The sequence below is a fragment of the Rosa rugosa genome, chromosome 6 (assembly GCF_958449725.1).
Source record: "Rosa rugosa chromosome 6, drRosRugo1.1, whole genome shotgun sequence".
In the NCBI taxonomy this organism is placed as follows: Eukaryota; Viridiplantae; Streptophyta; class Magnoliopsida; order Rosales; family Rosaceae; genus Rosa; species Rosa rugosa.
Window position 1 is genome coordinate 32,644,961 of NC_084825.1, and position 11,684 is coordinate 32,656,644.

At 39.2% G+C, this 11,684-nt stretch overlaps 2 protein-coding genes across 5 annotated transcripts; one reads left to right on the forward strand and one right to left on the reverse strand.

The window, feature by feature from the left end:
* The first annotated feature begins 1,588 nt into the window (after nucleotides 1-1,588).
* LOC133715921 (serine/threonine-protein kinase Nek5-like) lies at nucleotides 1,589-4,048 on the forward strand. Of its 2 annotated transcripts, none has more exons than XM_062142621.1 (7): nucleotides 1,589-2,242; nucleotides 2,358-2,424; nucleotides 2,533-2,598; nucleotides 2,710-2,756; nucleotides 2,864-2,909; nucleotides 3,018-3,098; nucleotides 3,670-4,048. In XM_062142621.1, the coding sequence occupies exons 1-7, from the start codon at nucleotides 2,145-2,147 to the stop codon at nucleotides 3,760-3,762; spliced, it is 498 nt and encodes a 165-aa protein (XP_061998605.1). In that variant the 5' UTR covers nucleotides 1,589-2,144; the 3' UTR covers nucleotides 3,763-4,048. The 2 variants fall into 2 exon arrangements, with proteins under 2 accessions (XP_061998605.1, XP_061998604.1); XM_062142620.1 differs by lacking the exon at nucleotides 3,670-4,048 and adding an exon at nucleotides 3,185-3,661.
* A 1,169-nt stretch (nucleotides 4,049-5,217) lies between these two features.
* Nucleotides 5,218-7,818, reverse strand: LOC133718377 (kinesin-like protein KIN-7C, mitochondrial). Of its 3 annotated transcripts, XR_009850264.1 has the most exons (5): nucleotides 7,287-7,818; nucleotides 7,009-7,134; nucleotides 6,262-6,432; nucleotides 5,848-5,903; nucleotides 5,218-5,649 (listed from the first exon to the last, which is right to left on the reverse strand). XR_009850264.1 is itself a non-coding variant. In XM_062145212.1 (4 exons), the coding sequence occupies exons 2-4, from the start codon at nucleotides 7,102-7,104 to the stop codon at nucleotides 5,605-5,607; spliced, it is 312 nt and encodes a 103-aa protein (XP_062001196.1). In that variant the 5' UTR covers nucleotides 7,105-7,134; nucleotides 7,287-7,818; the 3' UTR covers nucleotides 5,218-5,604. The 3 variants fall into 3 exon arrangements, 2 of the variants coding, with proteins under 2 accessions (XP_062001196.1, XP_062001195.1); XM_062145212.1 differs by lacking the exon at nucleotides 5,848-5,903; XM_062145211.1 differs by lacking the exon at nucleotides 5,848-5,903 and having other exon boundaries at nucleotides 5,218-5,652.
* Nucleotides 7,819-11,684: the final 3,866 nt, after the last annotated feature.

Sequence of the window (11,684 nt, forward strand, 5' to 3'; positions counted from 1 at the left end):
AGTACAATCCCCCCTTCTCAATACCATGACCAATAATTTCTCCTGTGAAGATGTCCTAAAAGACACAACACCAAGGATAAAGGATTACACAACAATATAATTGTTTAGTAATTTGACGCACAGACAATAAGTTATTTGACAAAGAGGGGATAACTAGAACTATATCTAAGGTTATAGAGGGTGTCAAAGATACAGAACCAGCACCAGTGATAGGATATGCGTCACCATTGGCATTTGTGACAACTGACATACGGGCAGGGGATAATTGTTGGATGACATTAGGATCATGAGTCATATGATCAGTTGCACCTGAGTCAATTATCCACATATCTTTCCATTTAAAGTTTGAATTTTTCAAAGAGTTGCCATGTGTACCTGAGTTAGCCTGAAAGGCTGAAGCGAAGGCAGAATCATAGCATAACTACTGATTTACCTCATTCGTCTTTGAGGACAACATCTTGTTGCCACCAAGTATATTCCCTTTCGGGTTTTCAACTCTATCAACCCTTTTTTTTTTTTTTCCTGTCCTAACTTTTGCTTGAGTTGCCCTTTTGGGTTTTCAACTCAACCGACCTCTTTTTTTCTCTTTTTTTTTTTTTTTTTTTTTTCTTTTTTTTTTTTCTTTTTTCTTTTTTCTTTTTTCTTTTTTCTTTTTTCTTTTTTCTTTTTTCTTTTTTCTTTTTTCTTTTTTCTTTTTTCTTTTTTCTTTTTCTTTTTTCTTTTTTCTTTTTTCTTCAGTAGTGGGTCAGACCGGACTAATGCAGAATGAAGGTCAAGACTGACGCCACGATCCGTGTCGCCTGCTTCAGGTCTGGGCCAGGTGTTCTAATCCAGCAGGTGGAGTCGCCGGAATTTGACGCTGCCTTAGACGTTGGAGTCTGCAGACGAATCCGGAGTCGACGATCGCTGGTCACTGGTCCGAGTTGTTCTCGTATGGGTGATCGAATGCCGGTGATCTGCAGCCTGAGCAGTCGTGCCGGAGTGAAGCAGATGAGGTCGTCTGATCGAAGTGGCTCGTCGGCGGTATGGGGACGCAGGCGGCGAGGGCTCGTTGTCTGGGTCGTCGCCGGTCTCGGAATGACAGGAAGACGCTCGTCAGTTGTCTGGAGCGGTCGTCCCCTTCGTCGGCGTCGAGATGCACCTTGCAGGTGCAGGTCGTGGTGCTGGCGGCGGTGTGTAGGTGGAGGTCGTGGCGCTGGCGCTTCTGGTCAAGTCTCGACGTCGTCGCCGTCGAGATGGCGACTAAACCGGGTCGGGTCTGGTGCTGTCAGGAAGCCGGGTCTGGTGCTGCAGGAAGCTGGGTCGAGTCTTGGGTGTGATCTGGTAGGTCGACTTACTCTCTTGAAGTCGGAATCCGATCACTGCCAGAATTTCTGTCTGGGCTGACTTTCTCTGAAAGTCACCAAAATCTAAAGTCACGAAAAAACTTCAAAGTTCAAAGTTCAAAGTTCAAAGTTCTTATGATATTTGGTATTTCGGAGGCGGAATTGGGTATGAGAATTTTAGGTCTCAAGAGCAATATGCTCTGATACCATATTAGAAAGTAATTGGGAATAATGTGATAATTTTATGGGTCAATGATAAAAGAGGTCATTTTAAAGTGTTTTATTATAATTCAGGATACACAATTGTCTCCATGATAATTAAGGTCACCACTTTACGACTTACCACTAGAGTTGAACTTAATTACAAAAACTGCCACCGCGGCTCTCTCTCTCCCTCCTGTTACCCAAGCCTGTCTGAACCCTTCTCCATTCGGACTCAGACCATTACTCTCTCTCTCTCTCTCTCTCTCTCTGTGTGATCGGAGCCAGCCATGTCCGTCGGAATCGTCACGCTCGAAATGCGGAGCCACAACTCCACGAGTAGCGACGCCATGAGCGGAGCGACGCCGGAAGTGAACCAGTCGCCATACCGGAAACTCAACTCGATCAAGAGATAAGATCAATACAGGCCGAGTCTCGAGTTGCAGCCACTGCCGTCGATCGCAAAGCCGCCACGGCCGCAGAACCCGATTCGCCGTCGCCGATGACGTCTTGAGTTTTTCCGATCCACGCCATGAGTTTCATCTTCGCAAACAGAAAACACCCGCAGGTAAAATAGGAGGCATTGCTGTGGTTGATTTGGATCGAGAGAGGAAAGGGATGGAGTCTAGGATGGATCAGTATGAGCTGATGGAGCAGATCGGCCGGGGAGCTTTCGGAGCCGCGATTTTGGTTCATCACAAGGCTGAGAAGAAGAAGTGAGGATTGAAAATGTTGAATCTGTGTAATGCAGAGGATTTATTTGTTTTTTTGAAGCTAATTTGTTCTTTTGTTTTTTTGTGTTTTTTTTTTTTTGGTTTCAATTTGGTTCAGGTATGTGTTGAAGAAGATCCGGCTTGCGAGGCAGACGGAGTGGTGCCGGAGATCTGCTCATCAAGAGGTAGTTTTCAAGTTCAATACTTTGATTTCCGGTTCTGTTGTCATAAGATATAGTTTTACTGCTATTTGGTGTAGATTTAGTTATGTAGTTTTGTTGGTTGATGTGTAGATGGCTCTTATTGCCCGGATTCAGCACCCGTACATTGTGGAATTTAAGGAAGCCTGGGTTGAGAAGGTGAGGCACTTTTGTTCATGTGTGTATGTGGATGCGTATAAATCAGATTTGTATCTTATTGGTTTGGCTTTTAGATTTTTGTGTTTTTCCTGAATTGGATTCGTAATGTAGGGTTGCTATGTTTGCATTGTCACTGGATACTGTGAAGGTGGAGATATGTGAGTTGTTCACAGTTGTTACAAACCTTGTTATTTGGTCTGGATTCTTGTAATGTTGCATGTATACCCTTAGTTTTTACACTGTCTGTCATGTATAAACTTTGCAGGGCTGAGTTGATGAAGAAATCCAATGGGGTTTATTTTCCTGAGGAGGTACACTCATTTCTCTATTCAAACAAGACCACGTTTTCTGATCTCACAAGCTAAGTTCATAATTTAACTTCCGTGTTGCTCCTGTTGTGACTGTGCTATGTTGCTCAGAAACTATGCAGGTGGTTCACGCAGCTACTCTTGGCAGTTGAATACCTGCATTCAAATTATGTTCTACATCGTGATCTAAAAGTATATTTACCACTGCTACCACTTTCCATCTGAATTCCTATTGCATTTTACAGTTTTTAAGATCAATCTGCTGGTCTTTTTTGCAGTGTTCCAATATATTGTTATTGTTTATGAGGTCACATATCCTTCATTGCTATCATTCTTTACTGCTAATGAGGTGCAATCTAGAAATAAATGACCCTGATATGTATATATATCCATTTAGTAATCATATTCTCATAGTGACATGTTTTGTATAGAGCTACCGTGCATCCTCTTTTTTCTTCTACAACTCTCCATGCTTACAAAAAGTCGGTAGTTAAGTTGATCAAGTATCTGGATATTCTATATATTTAACTTTTTCCTGAATTAATTCCTTTCACATTCTAGTGTATGCCGTTTAGATTTAATAAACTGAGTAAATAGATGTTTAGAAAACCATATTGAGGGGTCAAACTAGAAGCTTTTACATTTATATATGAAGGAAACAACTTGGTTCTTATTCTGGAAAAGTTGAGCTATTTATACTTGATGGTAATAGTGACATTGCTGCTATTATGGAATTGATTGTTTTCCTATATTTTTGTGGCAGGTTGTAGGAACCCCCAATTACATGTGTCCTGAACTGCTTGCTGATATTCCTTATGGCTTCAAATCTGATATCTGGTCTTTAGTTTGCTATTAGCAATCCTCCGATTTGGTTAATCAAAGAAATGACGTTCAATTATAATTGGCAGAGATCTGAGTCGAATTGCATTTCCTTTCTCTGAATCTTCTGAGTCTTGACAATGAATTAGTGTGACTTTAGTTTGTAATAGCATTGCAACATATATCATGTAATGATTTTTGCTATGGTGAATCCTGTTCTTTCCCAATAACATTCCTCTCTATCTTGAATTAGAGTATTGACAGTTCAGATACTTGAATTTTATTTTTTTGTTATGAGTGAAGTCTATTTACATGAAGCAATTTTTTAGTGCTTGGAGGTATTATAGTTGATGCTTATCATTCTTTGAATTGGTTTGGTATAATTCTCAAACTAATGGGCACTGTTGGATCAATCATTTTTAGGAACATAATCAGCCAACTTTGAGATAGAAATTGATTGATTTTGCACATGTCACTAACTAAGTAACTGACCATGTCACTGACCAAGTAACTGTCAGTAGCCAAGTCACAAGTTAATAGTCAAGTCACTGTAATCACATGTCACTAACTAAGTAACTGACCATGTCACTGACTATGTCACTAACCAAGTAACTGTCAGTAGCCAAGTCACAAGTTAATAGCCAAATCACTGTTAATTACATGTTACTAACCAAGTAACTGACCATGTCACTAGCCAAGTCACTGTTAATCACATGTCACTAACCAAGTAACTGATCATGTCACTGACCATGTCACTGACCAAGTAACTGTCAGTAGCCAAGTCACTGTTAATCACATGTCACTAACTAAGTAACTGACCATGTCACTAACTAAGTAACTGGCCATGTCACTAACCAAGTAACTGTCAGTAGCCAAGTCACAAGTTAATAGCCAAGTCACTGTTAATCACATGTCACTAACTAAGTAACTGACCATGTCACTGACCAAGTAACTGACCAAGTAACTGACCATGTCACTAACTAACTGACCATGTCACTAACTAAGTAACTGACCATGTCACTGACCAAGTAACTGTCAGTAGCCAAGTCACAAGTTAATAGCCAAGTACTGTTAATCACATGTCACTAACTAAGTAACTGACCGTGTCACTGACCAAGTAACTGTCAATAGCCAAGTCACAAGTTAATAGCCAAGTCATTGTTAATCACATGTCACTAACTAAGTAACTGACCATATCACCACCAATCACATCTCACTTGCCAAGTCATTGTCAATCACGGCACTTGCCAAGTCACTGTTAGATCCATATCACTGGCCAGGTCGCATTGCATGTTACTGGTCATGTTACTATTATACACAAAGTCACTGACTAAGTCACTATCAATCACATGTCACTTGCCAAATCACTTTTAATCACATGTCACTTGCCAAGTCACTGATTATGTTACTGGCCAGACGAAACAAAGGGAAGAAAGCGACTATAAGAGGTATTAAAATGGACAAACGAAACAATAGATATTATTGGAAAGACTACAAGAGGGCTTAATGCAAATCAAAGAAGGCTTGATTGCGAAAATCATAACTATACTCCTCTGATTTAACAAATATACATACAAAAACCAGAACAAGTAGGAAAAAGACTGCTAGATTTTCAGTCAAAACCATATACCACAACATTGGCCTTATAGATAGTGAAATGACAAACTTTTTAAAACAAAATCTAGAAAAATCTGAATCACAATAGTTTCTCATGATATAGTTATTTGCGGTGGCCATTGCTTCAAGATCATTTTCTTGAGAGAATAGGCGCATCATAAGCTCCTGTAGATTTGCCAACTTCTCAGCAGAATATGCCAAGTCCAAGTCCACTTTTGTCAAAACTTTCATGGAACTCTCCAACTCTTGAGCGCTGGATTCACTAACTGACATCCATTGATGTGTGTAGCCTATCTCCAACTTTGGACTGCTAACATTAACATCACAGATAGCTTAGTCTTCTACCCAAAAGCTCGGTAGTATAGTTATGAATATATAGTAATATACAGATAGTGACTGAACTAACTAATATCTTATTGGGGAAGAAATAATAAGGCTTAACAATATATCTGAGCTTTCAACTTAATCATCCGACAACAATGCATCCTTTTAATGTTATGCCCACCTAACTATATGAAGCTCAAGTCAACAAGACATGCAATCGTTTCTTCCAATTTACAGCTGCTCCTAACATATAAAGGATGAAGTCTAGGCATTAGCATACAAAAAGAAAAAGATGGTTTCTAGATATTACCAAATCAAATTAGTGATAAAAATTCTTGAAAAATAGATGTTACAAAATAGTATAGTTCACGGGCATTGACTTATATATCAGTCCACATGTTTTACCCAAAACTCAGAATGAAAGCAGAGTAAAGAAGGCAACCAAGGTGTAGCTTGAAAGTAAGTATTGGCTTAAAAAGGGGAAGGGGGACTGTCATCGCATTAACTAAATCCTATATTTTGTCCTTCTGAAACAAACTCTAAATATATCAAAGCCATACTGAAGTCAGCACTAAAGAAACAAATGAGTACTTACTTTCAGTTTAAGCCATCCGAGCATTCCACGTCTTCTGTTTCTTTTGTAATCCTTGACCAACTCATCAAGATTAGTGATATCATCTCTTCCTTCCACTGAAAGCTCGGAAGCATGACTTAGAGCATCATCATCAATCACATATTCCCGTTTTTTATCAGGCAGATATGCTAGCTGCATTGAAAATGGGTCAATTAGTAACCTAACGAGGAAGATCACAGGAGTGGTTTACAGTTTATAGTTTGAGAAATCCAAATCATAAAACAAGTTCTCACTCAAAACAAAATTCAATGAATCTGTAATCCATCCTAACTGCTGAAATACTAGACCACCCACCTCATCTTCCCCAAATGGGTCAATTTTAACTACTGGATTGTTATAAAAATTAAATGATATGCAGTTTTGCTAACAGACTCAATGTTACATGTACTTTCATACATGAATGTGTTTTTGTATCAGAAATTGAAGACCACACCATTCATGAGCTAATTAGCAGGATGTAGATATGTGATGCATACAAGCGGAGAAATCAATAGGCATATGTATATTCATTTATCTGCCAAGAATTCTCTTCAAAAGCAATCATCTTTTGTCCAATCAATACCCATCCAAAATCACCTTCCAGCGCTAAACAAGTTCTAGCATATATGCAGAGGACTGCACTAAACATCAATTTATCAAACAATTTTATGAAATGCACAATTATGAAGAAGCACGGAAATAGAATTGATTCAAACAGTGCAGGCCAACCTTCTTTACAGCCAATCTCTGCAACTTGGGAACCTCTTCAAGCAATGGAGCCTTGGTCCGGCGAATCTTGGCAGTCAGAGCACCTGCAGATGCCATACTTTTTTCTTTTGAAGCAAGCTCCGCTTTCTGCAGATTAAGATTACTCAAATTTCAGTCTCAATTTGAAAAAATAGGACCAAATAATAACTAAAATTCTACTCAATTTCATCCACCTACGTTCCAGAAACCAAACAGAGATCAAAGAAAGAGAATCGAGAGAGACTGAGAAAGAGACCGACCTGAAGAGCAGCTTCAATGTCGGACTCGATGGCGGAGTAGAGGCGAGCGAAATCTGCGATGAGGAAGAAGAAGCTATAGGTACAGATCGAGTCTCAAAAGCCTAATCTCAACCGCAGCTCCCGTCGTCTTCATGATTGTCGTCGGCTTCCAGTTCGTCTCTAGGTCGCTTTCCAGTCGGATATGGAGGTCCAATGGTCACCGGCGACTCGGCTCCAGCCGGAGAAGGATAGGCGCAAACGACATCGACTTCGGAGACGGCGAGGGGGTCGATGGAGAGTCGGAGAGTAGCGTGGGGAGGAGAGAGAGAACTGATCTGGTTTTTTTGAAATTGAAACACAATTCGGGTAGGTTACTAATAGGGGTAAAATCGGAAACGAAAATATCATAAACCGACTTTTTTTAACATCACCTCATTATTAACAAGGACTAAATTAATATTACTAACAATTCATGATGGACCTTTTTATCAAGTGGGAAACTAGGTGACCTTTTTATCATTTCATACTCTAATTTGACCTTTTCCATAATTTCCCTTAATTTTATTCATCTCTCAAGAAGGTTTATATAATATTACATCCATATACACAAAAGAAAAGTAATCAATCCTAATATAAGTCAACTATAGCACTAATGCTAATTGATACAAAATAAATCTAATTGATACACAAATTAAATTATAATAAAGTTAATTGATACACCTCATGTGAGAGTAACTGTAAATTTGTGATTCAGATTCTTTGGATGGTTTTATAGGGTTGTTGCAGGAAATGCTTGGATCAACCGGAATGGAGAATTCTAAGTCTTAGAAGGTGTGTTCAACAAGTTTTCGTGTACTCATCATTATGTACTTGGTTAGGTGAACTTGGTGGTTAGGTGAACTTGAATTACATGCAGAGGAATGAGTTCATTTATTTACATATTGCCATTCAGCTATTGTTATTCTGATCATCCTCAATTTTTTTTACAACAGGTGCTCATCATGGATAAAGTGACAGTGAAAGTCATGTCCCATTCATGTAAAAGGGCAGAGATCACTGACCAAGAAACTTTATGTGAGCACAACTTAATCTTTGTTGTTCGTTTTCATTTCTCCTGCTTTCCAAATTCGGGCGTATTCCCAGTTCTTCTTACAATAATGTGCACGTCTCTTTTGGGTTAGATACAGGAAACTTAAGCATGTGTCAATTTTGTTTCCTGCTTTCATCGTCGTCGCCGGCTGGAGATGCCGGAAAAGGAAGAGAACTCGCCGGAATACCAAAAGCTAACAAATCTTGAAACATGAATGGAAATTGAAAACCAAGTGCATACACATGTAGAGCTCAACGAGGGGATGAATTTTGATACCTTACTCCTGCCGATAATGGCCGAAGTTGCCGGAAAAACCAGAAAACTCGCCGGAAGCACCAAAGCTTCCCTACTTCGCTTCTCCCTCCTCAAGGCTTCTCTTGAAAAACTAACACCACAGCAACATGGGAGCTGTCGAGAGGAAGCTGTCAATACCGTCTGTCACCGAGAAGTGGTCAGAATCACAAAACCGGCCGGAAAACCCTATAAACTTTCGGGGATTTTCCTGCAGCCATAGCCGGTCGTTTGGAGTAGAGATGACGGGTCTCCGTCTGGCACCATCGAGACGAAGCGGCCACCACTAGTGTGACGCCAGGAGGTGGCCCCATGACGAAGAACCCGTCGGGTCATCGTCGGAAGGAAACGAGTCGAGGAACCGGGTCGGGGTCTAAGGGTTCTGAGCTGATCCGTTGTATATAAATCAAATCCAATGGTCGAGATCAAACGGTGTTTAAAATCAATGGTCCAGGTCTAGCAGCCTATATTTTTAAATAATTCTTGGACAATTCTAACTTCCAAAAATCATTAAAAATAGCTTGGGTGTCCGAAAAATCCTCCGAAAATTCATACAAACTCGTAACGATGTCTAGTTTAATCTACGGGCTCAGAAGATAAAATTTGGTAAACCAAAAATTTAAATAATTTTCCAATGCTAGAAAGAGTATAAAAATATATACTAGAAATTCAACTAAAGATAGCTCGGAATTATTTTTCCTTTGAAAAATAAGAAACCAATTTTCCATGATCTCAAAAATTGGGTCATTCCACTATCTTGAACCACATTCAATGGTCCTGTCATTGTAGTCATAAAGGAATGTGTAGGCAACATCTCCAAGAACAGTTGCCTATGGCGGAGAATTGTGTGCTTAGTCACACTATCCATAAGAAAATAAAGTTTTCCGAAGTCTATTCCTAAAAGAAAAGCTCAGAATTAAAAGAGAGTCGATATGAAAGAACTCAAAATTTTATTCATAAAGCCAATGGTAAATATCTATTACAATCGATTTTGGAAAATAAAAGGACTCTAAACAAAATCGGCTGTTTCTTCATCGTCGCTAGATTTGAAGTCTTCAACCCTCAGCTTGACCTCTTGGTCTTCATGTTTCAGGGTGTGAGCTTCTCTTGCTTCGTGATACACTTTGTATGTTGCAGCTAGACTTTTATATGCTCTAAAAATGTCTGCCCAATGACCGGATGCTCCACATCAAAACACACGTCTTTGTGATCAGACTCAATTGATTAAGGCGCGTACAAAACGCGTGTAGGATACCCCTTAAGGCCGGCAACGGCGGCATCTCTCTTCCCAAAGGCGTGTCTCCTCAACTCCATGTCCGCTTATTCTAGCACTTACCTTCCTAAGTAGAGTGATTATGTGGACCAGAACATCCGAATTGATCCCTAGATTTTGGGTTTCACTCGCAGCGTCCTTTCTTTGGAGCGCCATTATAATCGGACTTCGGGATAGGCTTAGTTCCCACAAGTCTCAAATTATAATTATTCACAAGGATGTTGTCATGCTTTTCTGTAACAAACATAACTTTAATGAGCTCATGAAATCTTGTGATCCGTCTCGCATTCACTTCAATACGAATTGTGGAGAGAGTCCTCTCAATCAACATAGTATCTGTGATGTCTTTACCACAAAAATCTATCAAAGATTTGATGCTCAAAGCTTCCGAATTGTAGTCAAGAACAGATTTGAAATCACAGAATCGGAGATTATGTCATCGCACTTCTAATCCGGAAATAGGGAGTCACAAACATTACCAAAACACTCCTCGAGTGAAACCCACACTTTTCTAGGATCTTCTTCTTTTAGGTACTCGAATTGAAGAGACTTGTTCATATGAGGTCCCATCAGAATGATTGCTTTGGCACATTGGTCTCCAAAGTATCTGAGGCGTATTTGGTGAGCACATCAGTAGTACGCTCTTGGATCACAAATATGATCCCTTGTGCTTTGAGGTGATTTCAGATATCACGAACCCATTTGTGATATCCAATGCCCGTTGTGTCCAATGGAGCAAAATTAAGCTTATTTAAGTTTGACATCCTGAAAGGAAAAATAAGAACAGAGTCAGTTTATGAGCTTAAAAGCTAACCACAAAAACAATATGAATTTCTGAGCATAATTCGCTACCAAGAAATTCTATTTCCAAGAGATATTGAATTAGATCGAAACAGTGATGGGGCTATGAGGCTAACGGCAGATTTTCTATTTTGGTTGTTCTATTCGTACTGATAACCTATTGTAGAATAAGAAAGTTTGAGAGAATACTGAGATCCTTTGATTGATAATATGAGTCTCTTTATATAAAAGATTACATGTACAATTTCTTGAGTTACAAAGTATCCTAACCAAATATGGATTAGAAGATCTAGAATATTCTACCCTATTGCAACTAGAAGAAATAATTATGTTTGTGCCAGACACACACAAATTGGGTTTCCTTCAACAAAAATAATACAATCTTCCTTCTTAATATTTCCAAACAAAAGAATAAGTATATCTATGAATTTATTTATTTTGACAAAAATATCTATGAGTTTATAAAAACTAATATTATCTTACTAGAAGAAATGCCTAAATAAGGAGGGTTGTGCACTTTTTAGTCTTGCTATCTTCTATGTTAACATAGCTCAGTACAATGTAATAGGGGCAACACACCTACCAATGAGGAGTGCATTTGCGTCTTCTAAATTGCACGGTTGAACCGAGGATCGGTGTTCATTGATAATTTGGTATTGAATATTCATATCCGACAATGTATCATGTATTGTAACCTTTATTAATAATAAAATATTCCTTTGAGAAAAAAAAAAAGAATAATAGAAAAGAACAACAACGTGAAAATATATCTGGACAAATGGAGGGCGGTTTCTCTCGAAACCCTAGCACTGCCGCCATCATTGGGCAGCCTCCTCTATATGAGGATTGGTGGATCTCGATTTTTTTAGTGGTGCTAGTTGGGTTGCTTTGATTCGTGCCTCGACCCCAACGGGGTAGGCTTCGTGATTGCTGCTTTCTGGGTCGGGGATTTTGGTTCTGGATC

Coding starts and splice junctions, on each gene's coding strand:
- LOC133718377 (XM_062145211.1), bottom strand. CDS start 7,104: ATGGCATCTGCAGGTGCTCTGACTGCCAAGATTCGCCGGACCAAGGCT. Junction 6,433..7,008: donor AGAGATTGGCTGTAAAGAAG/GTTGGCCTGCAC, acceptor TTTTCAATGCAG/CTAGCATATCTGCCTGATAA. Junction 5,653..6,261: donor TCGGATGGCTTAAACTGAAA/GTAAGTACTCAT, acceptor TGTTAATGTTAG/CAGTCCAAAGTTGGAGATAG.
- LOC133715921 (XM_062142620.1), top strand. CDS start 2,145: ATGGAGTCTAGGATGGATCAGTATGAGCTGATGGAGCAGATCGGCCGG. Junction 2,599..2,709: donor AGGAAGCCTGGGTTGAGAAG/GTGAGGCACTTT, acceptor TTCGTAATGTAG/GGTTGCTATGTTTGCATTGT. Junction 3,099..3,184: donor TTCTACATCGTGATCTAAAA/GTATATTTACCA, acceptor TCTTTTTTGCAG/TGTTCCAATATATTGTTATT.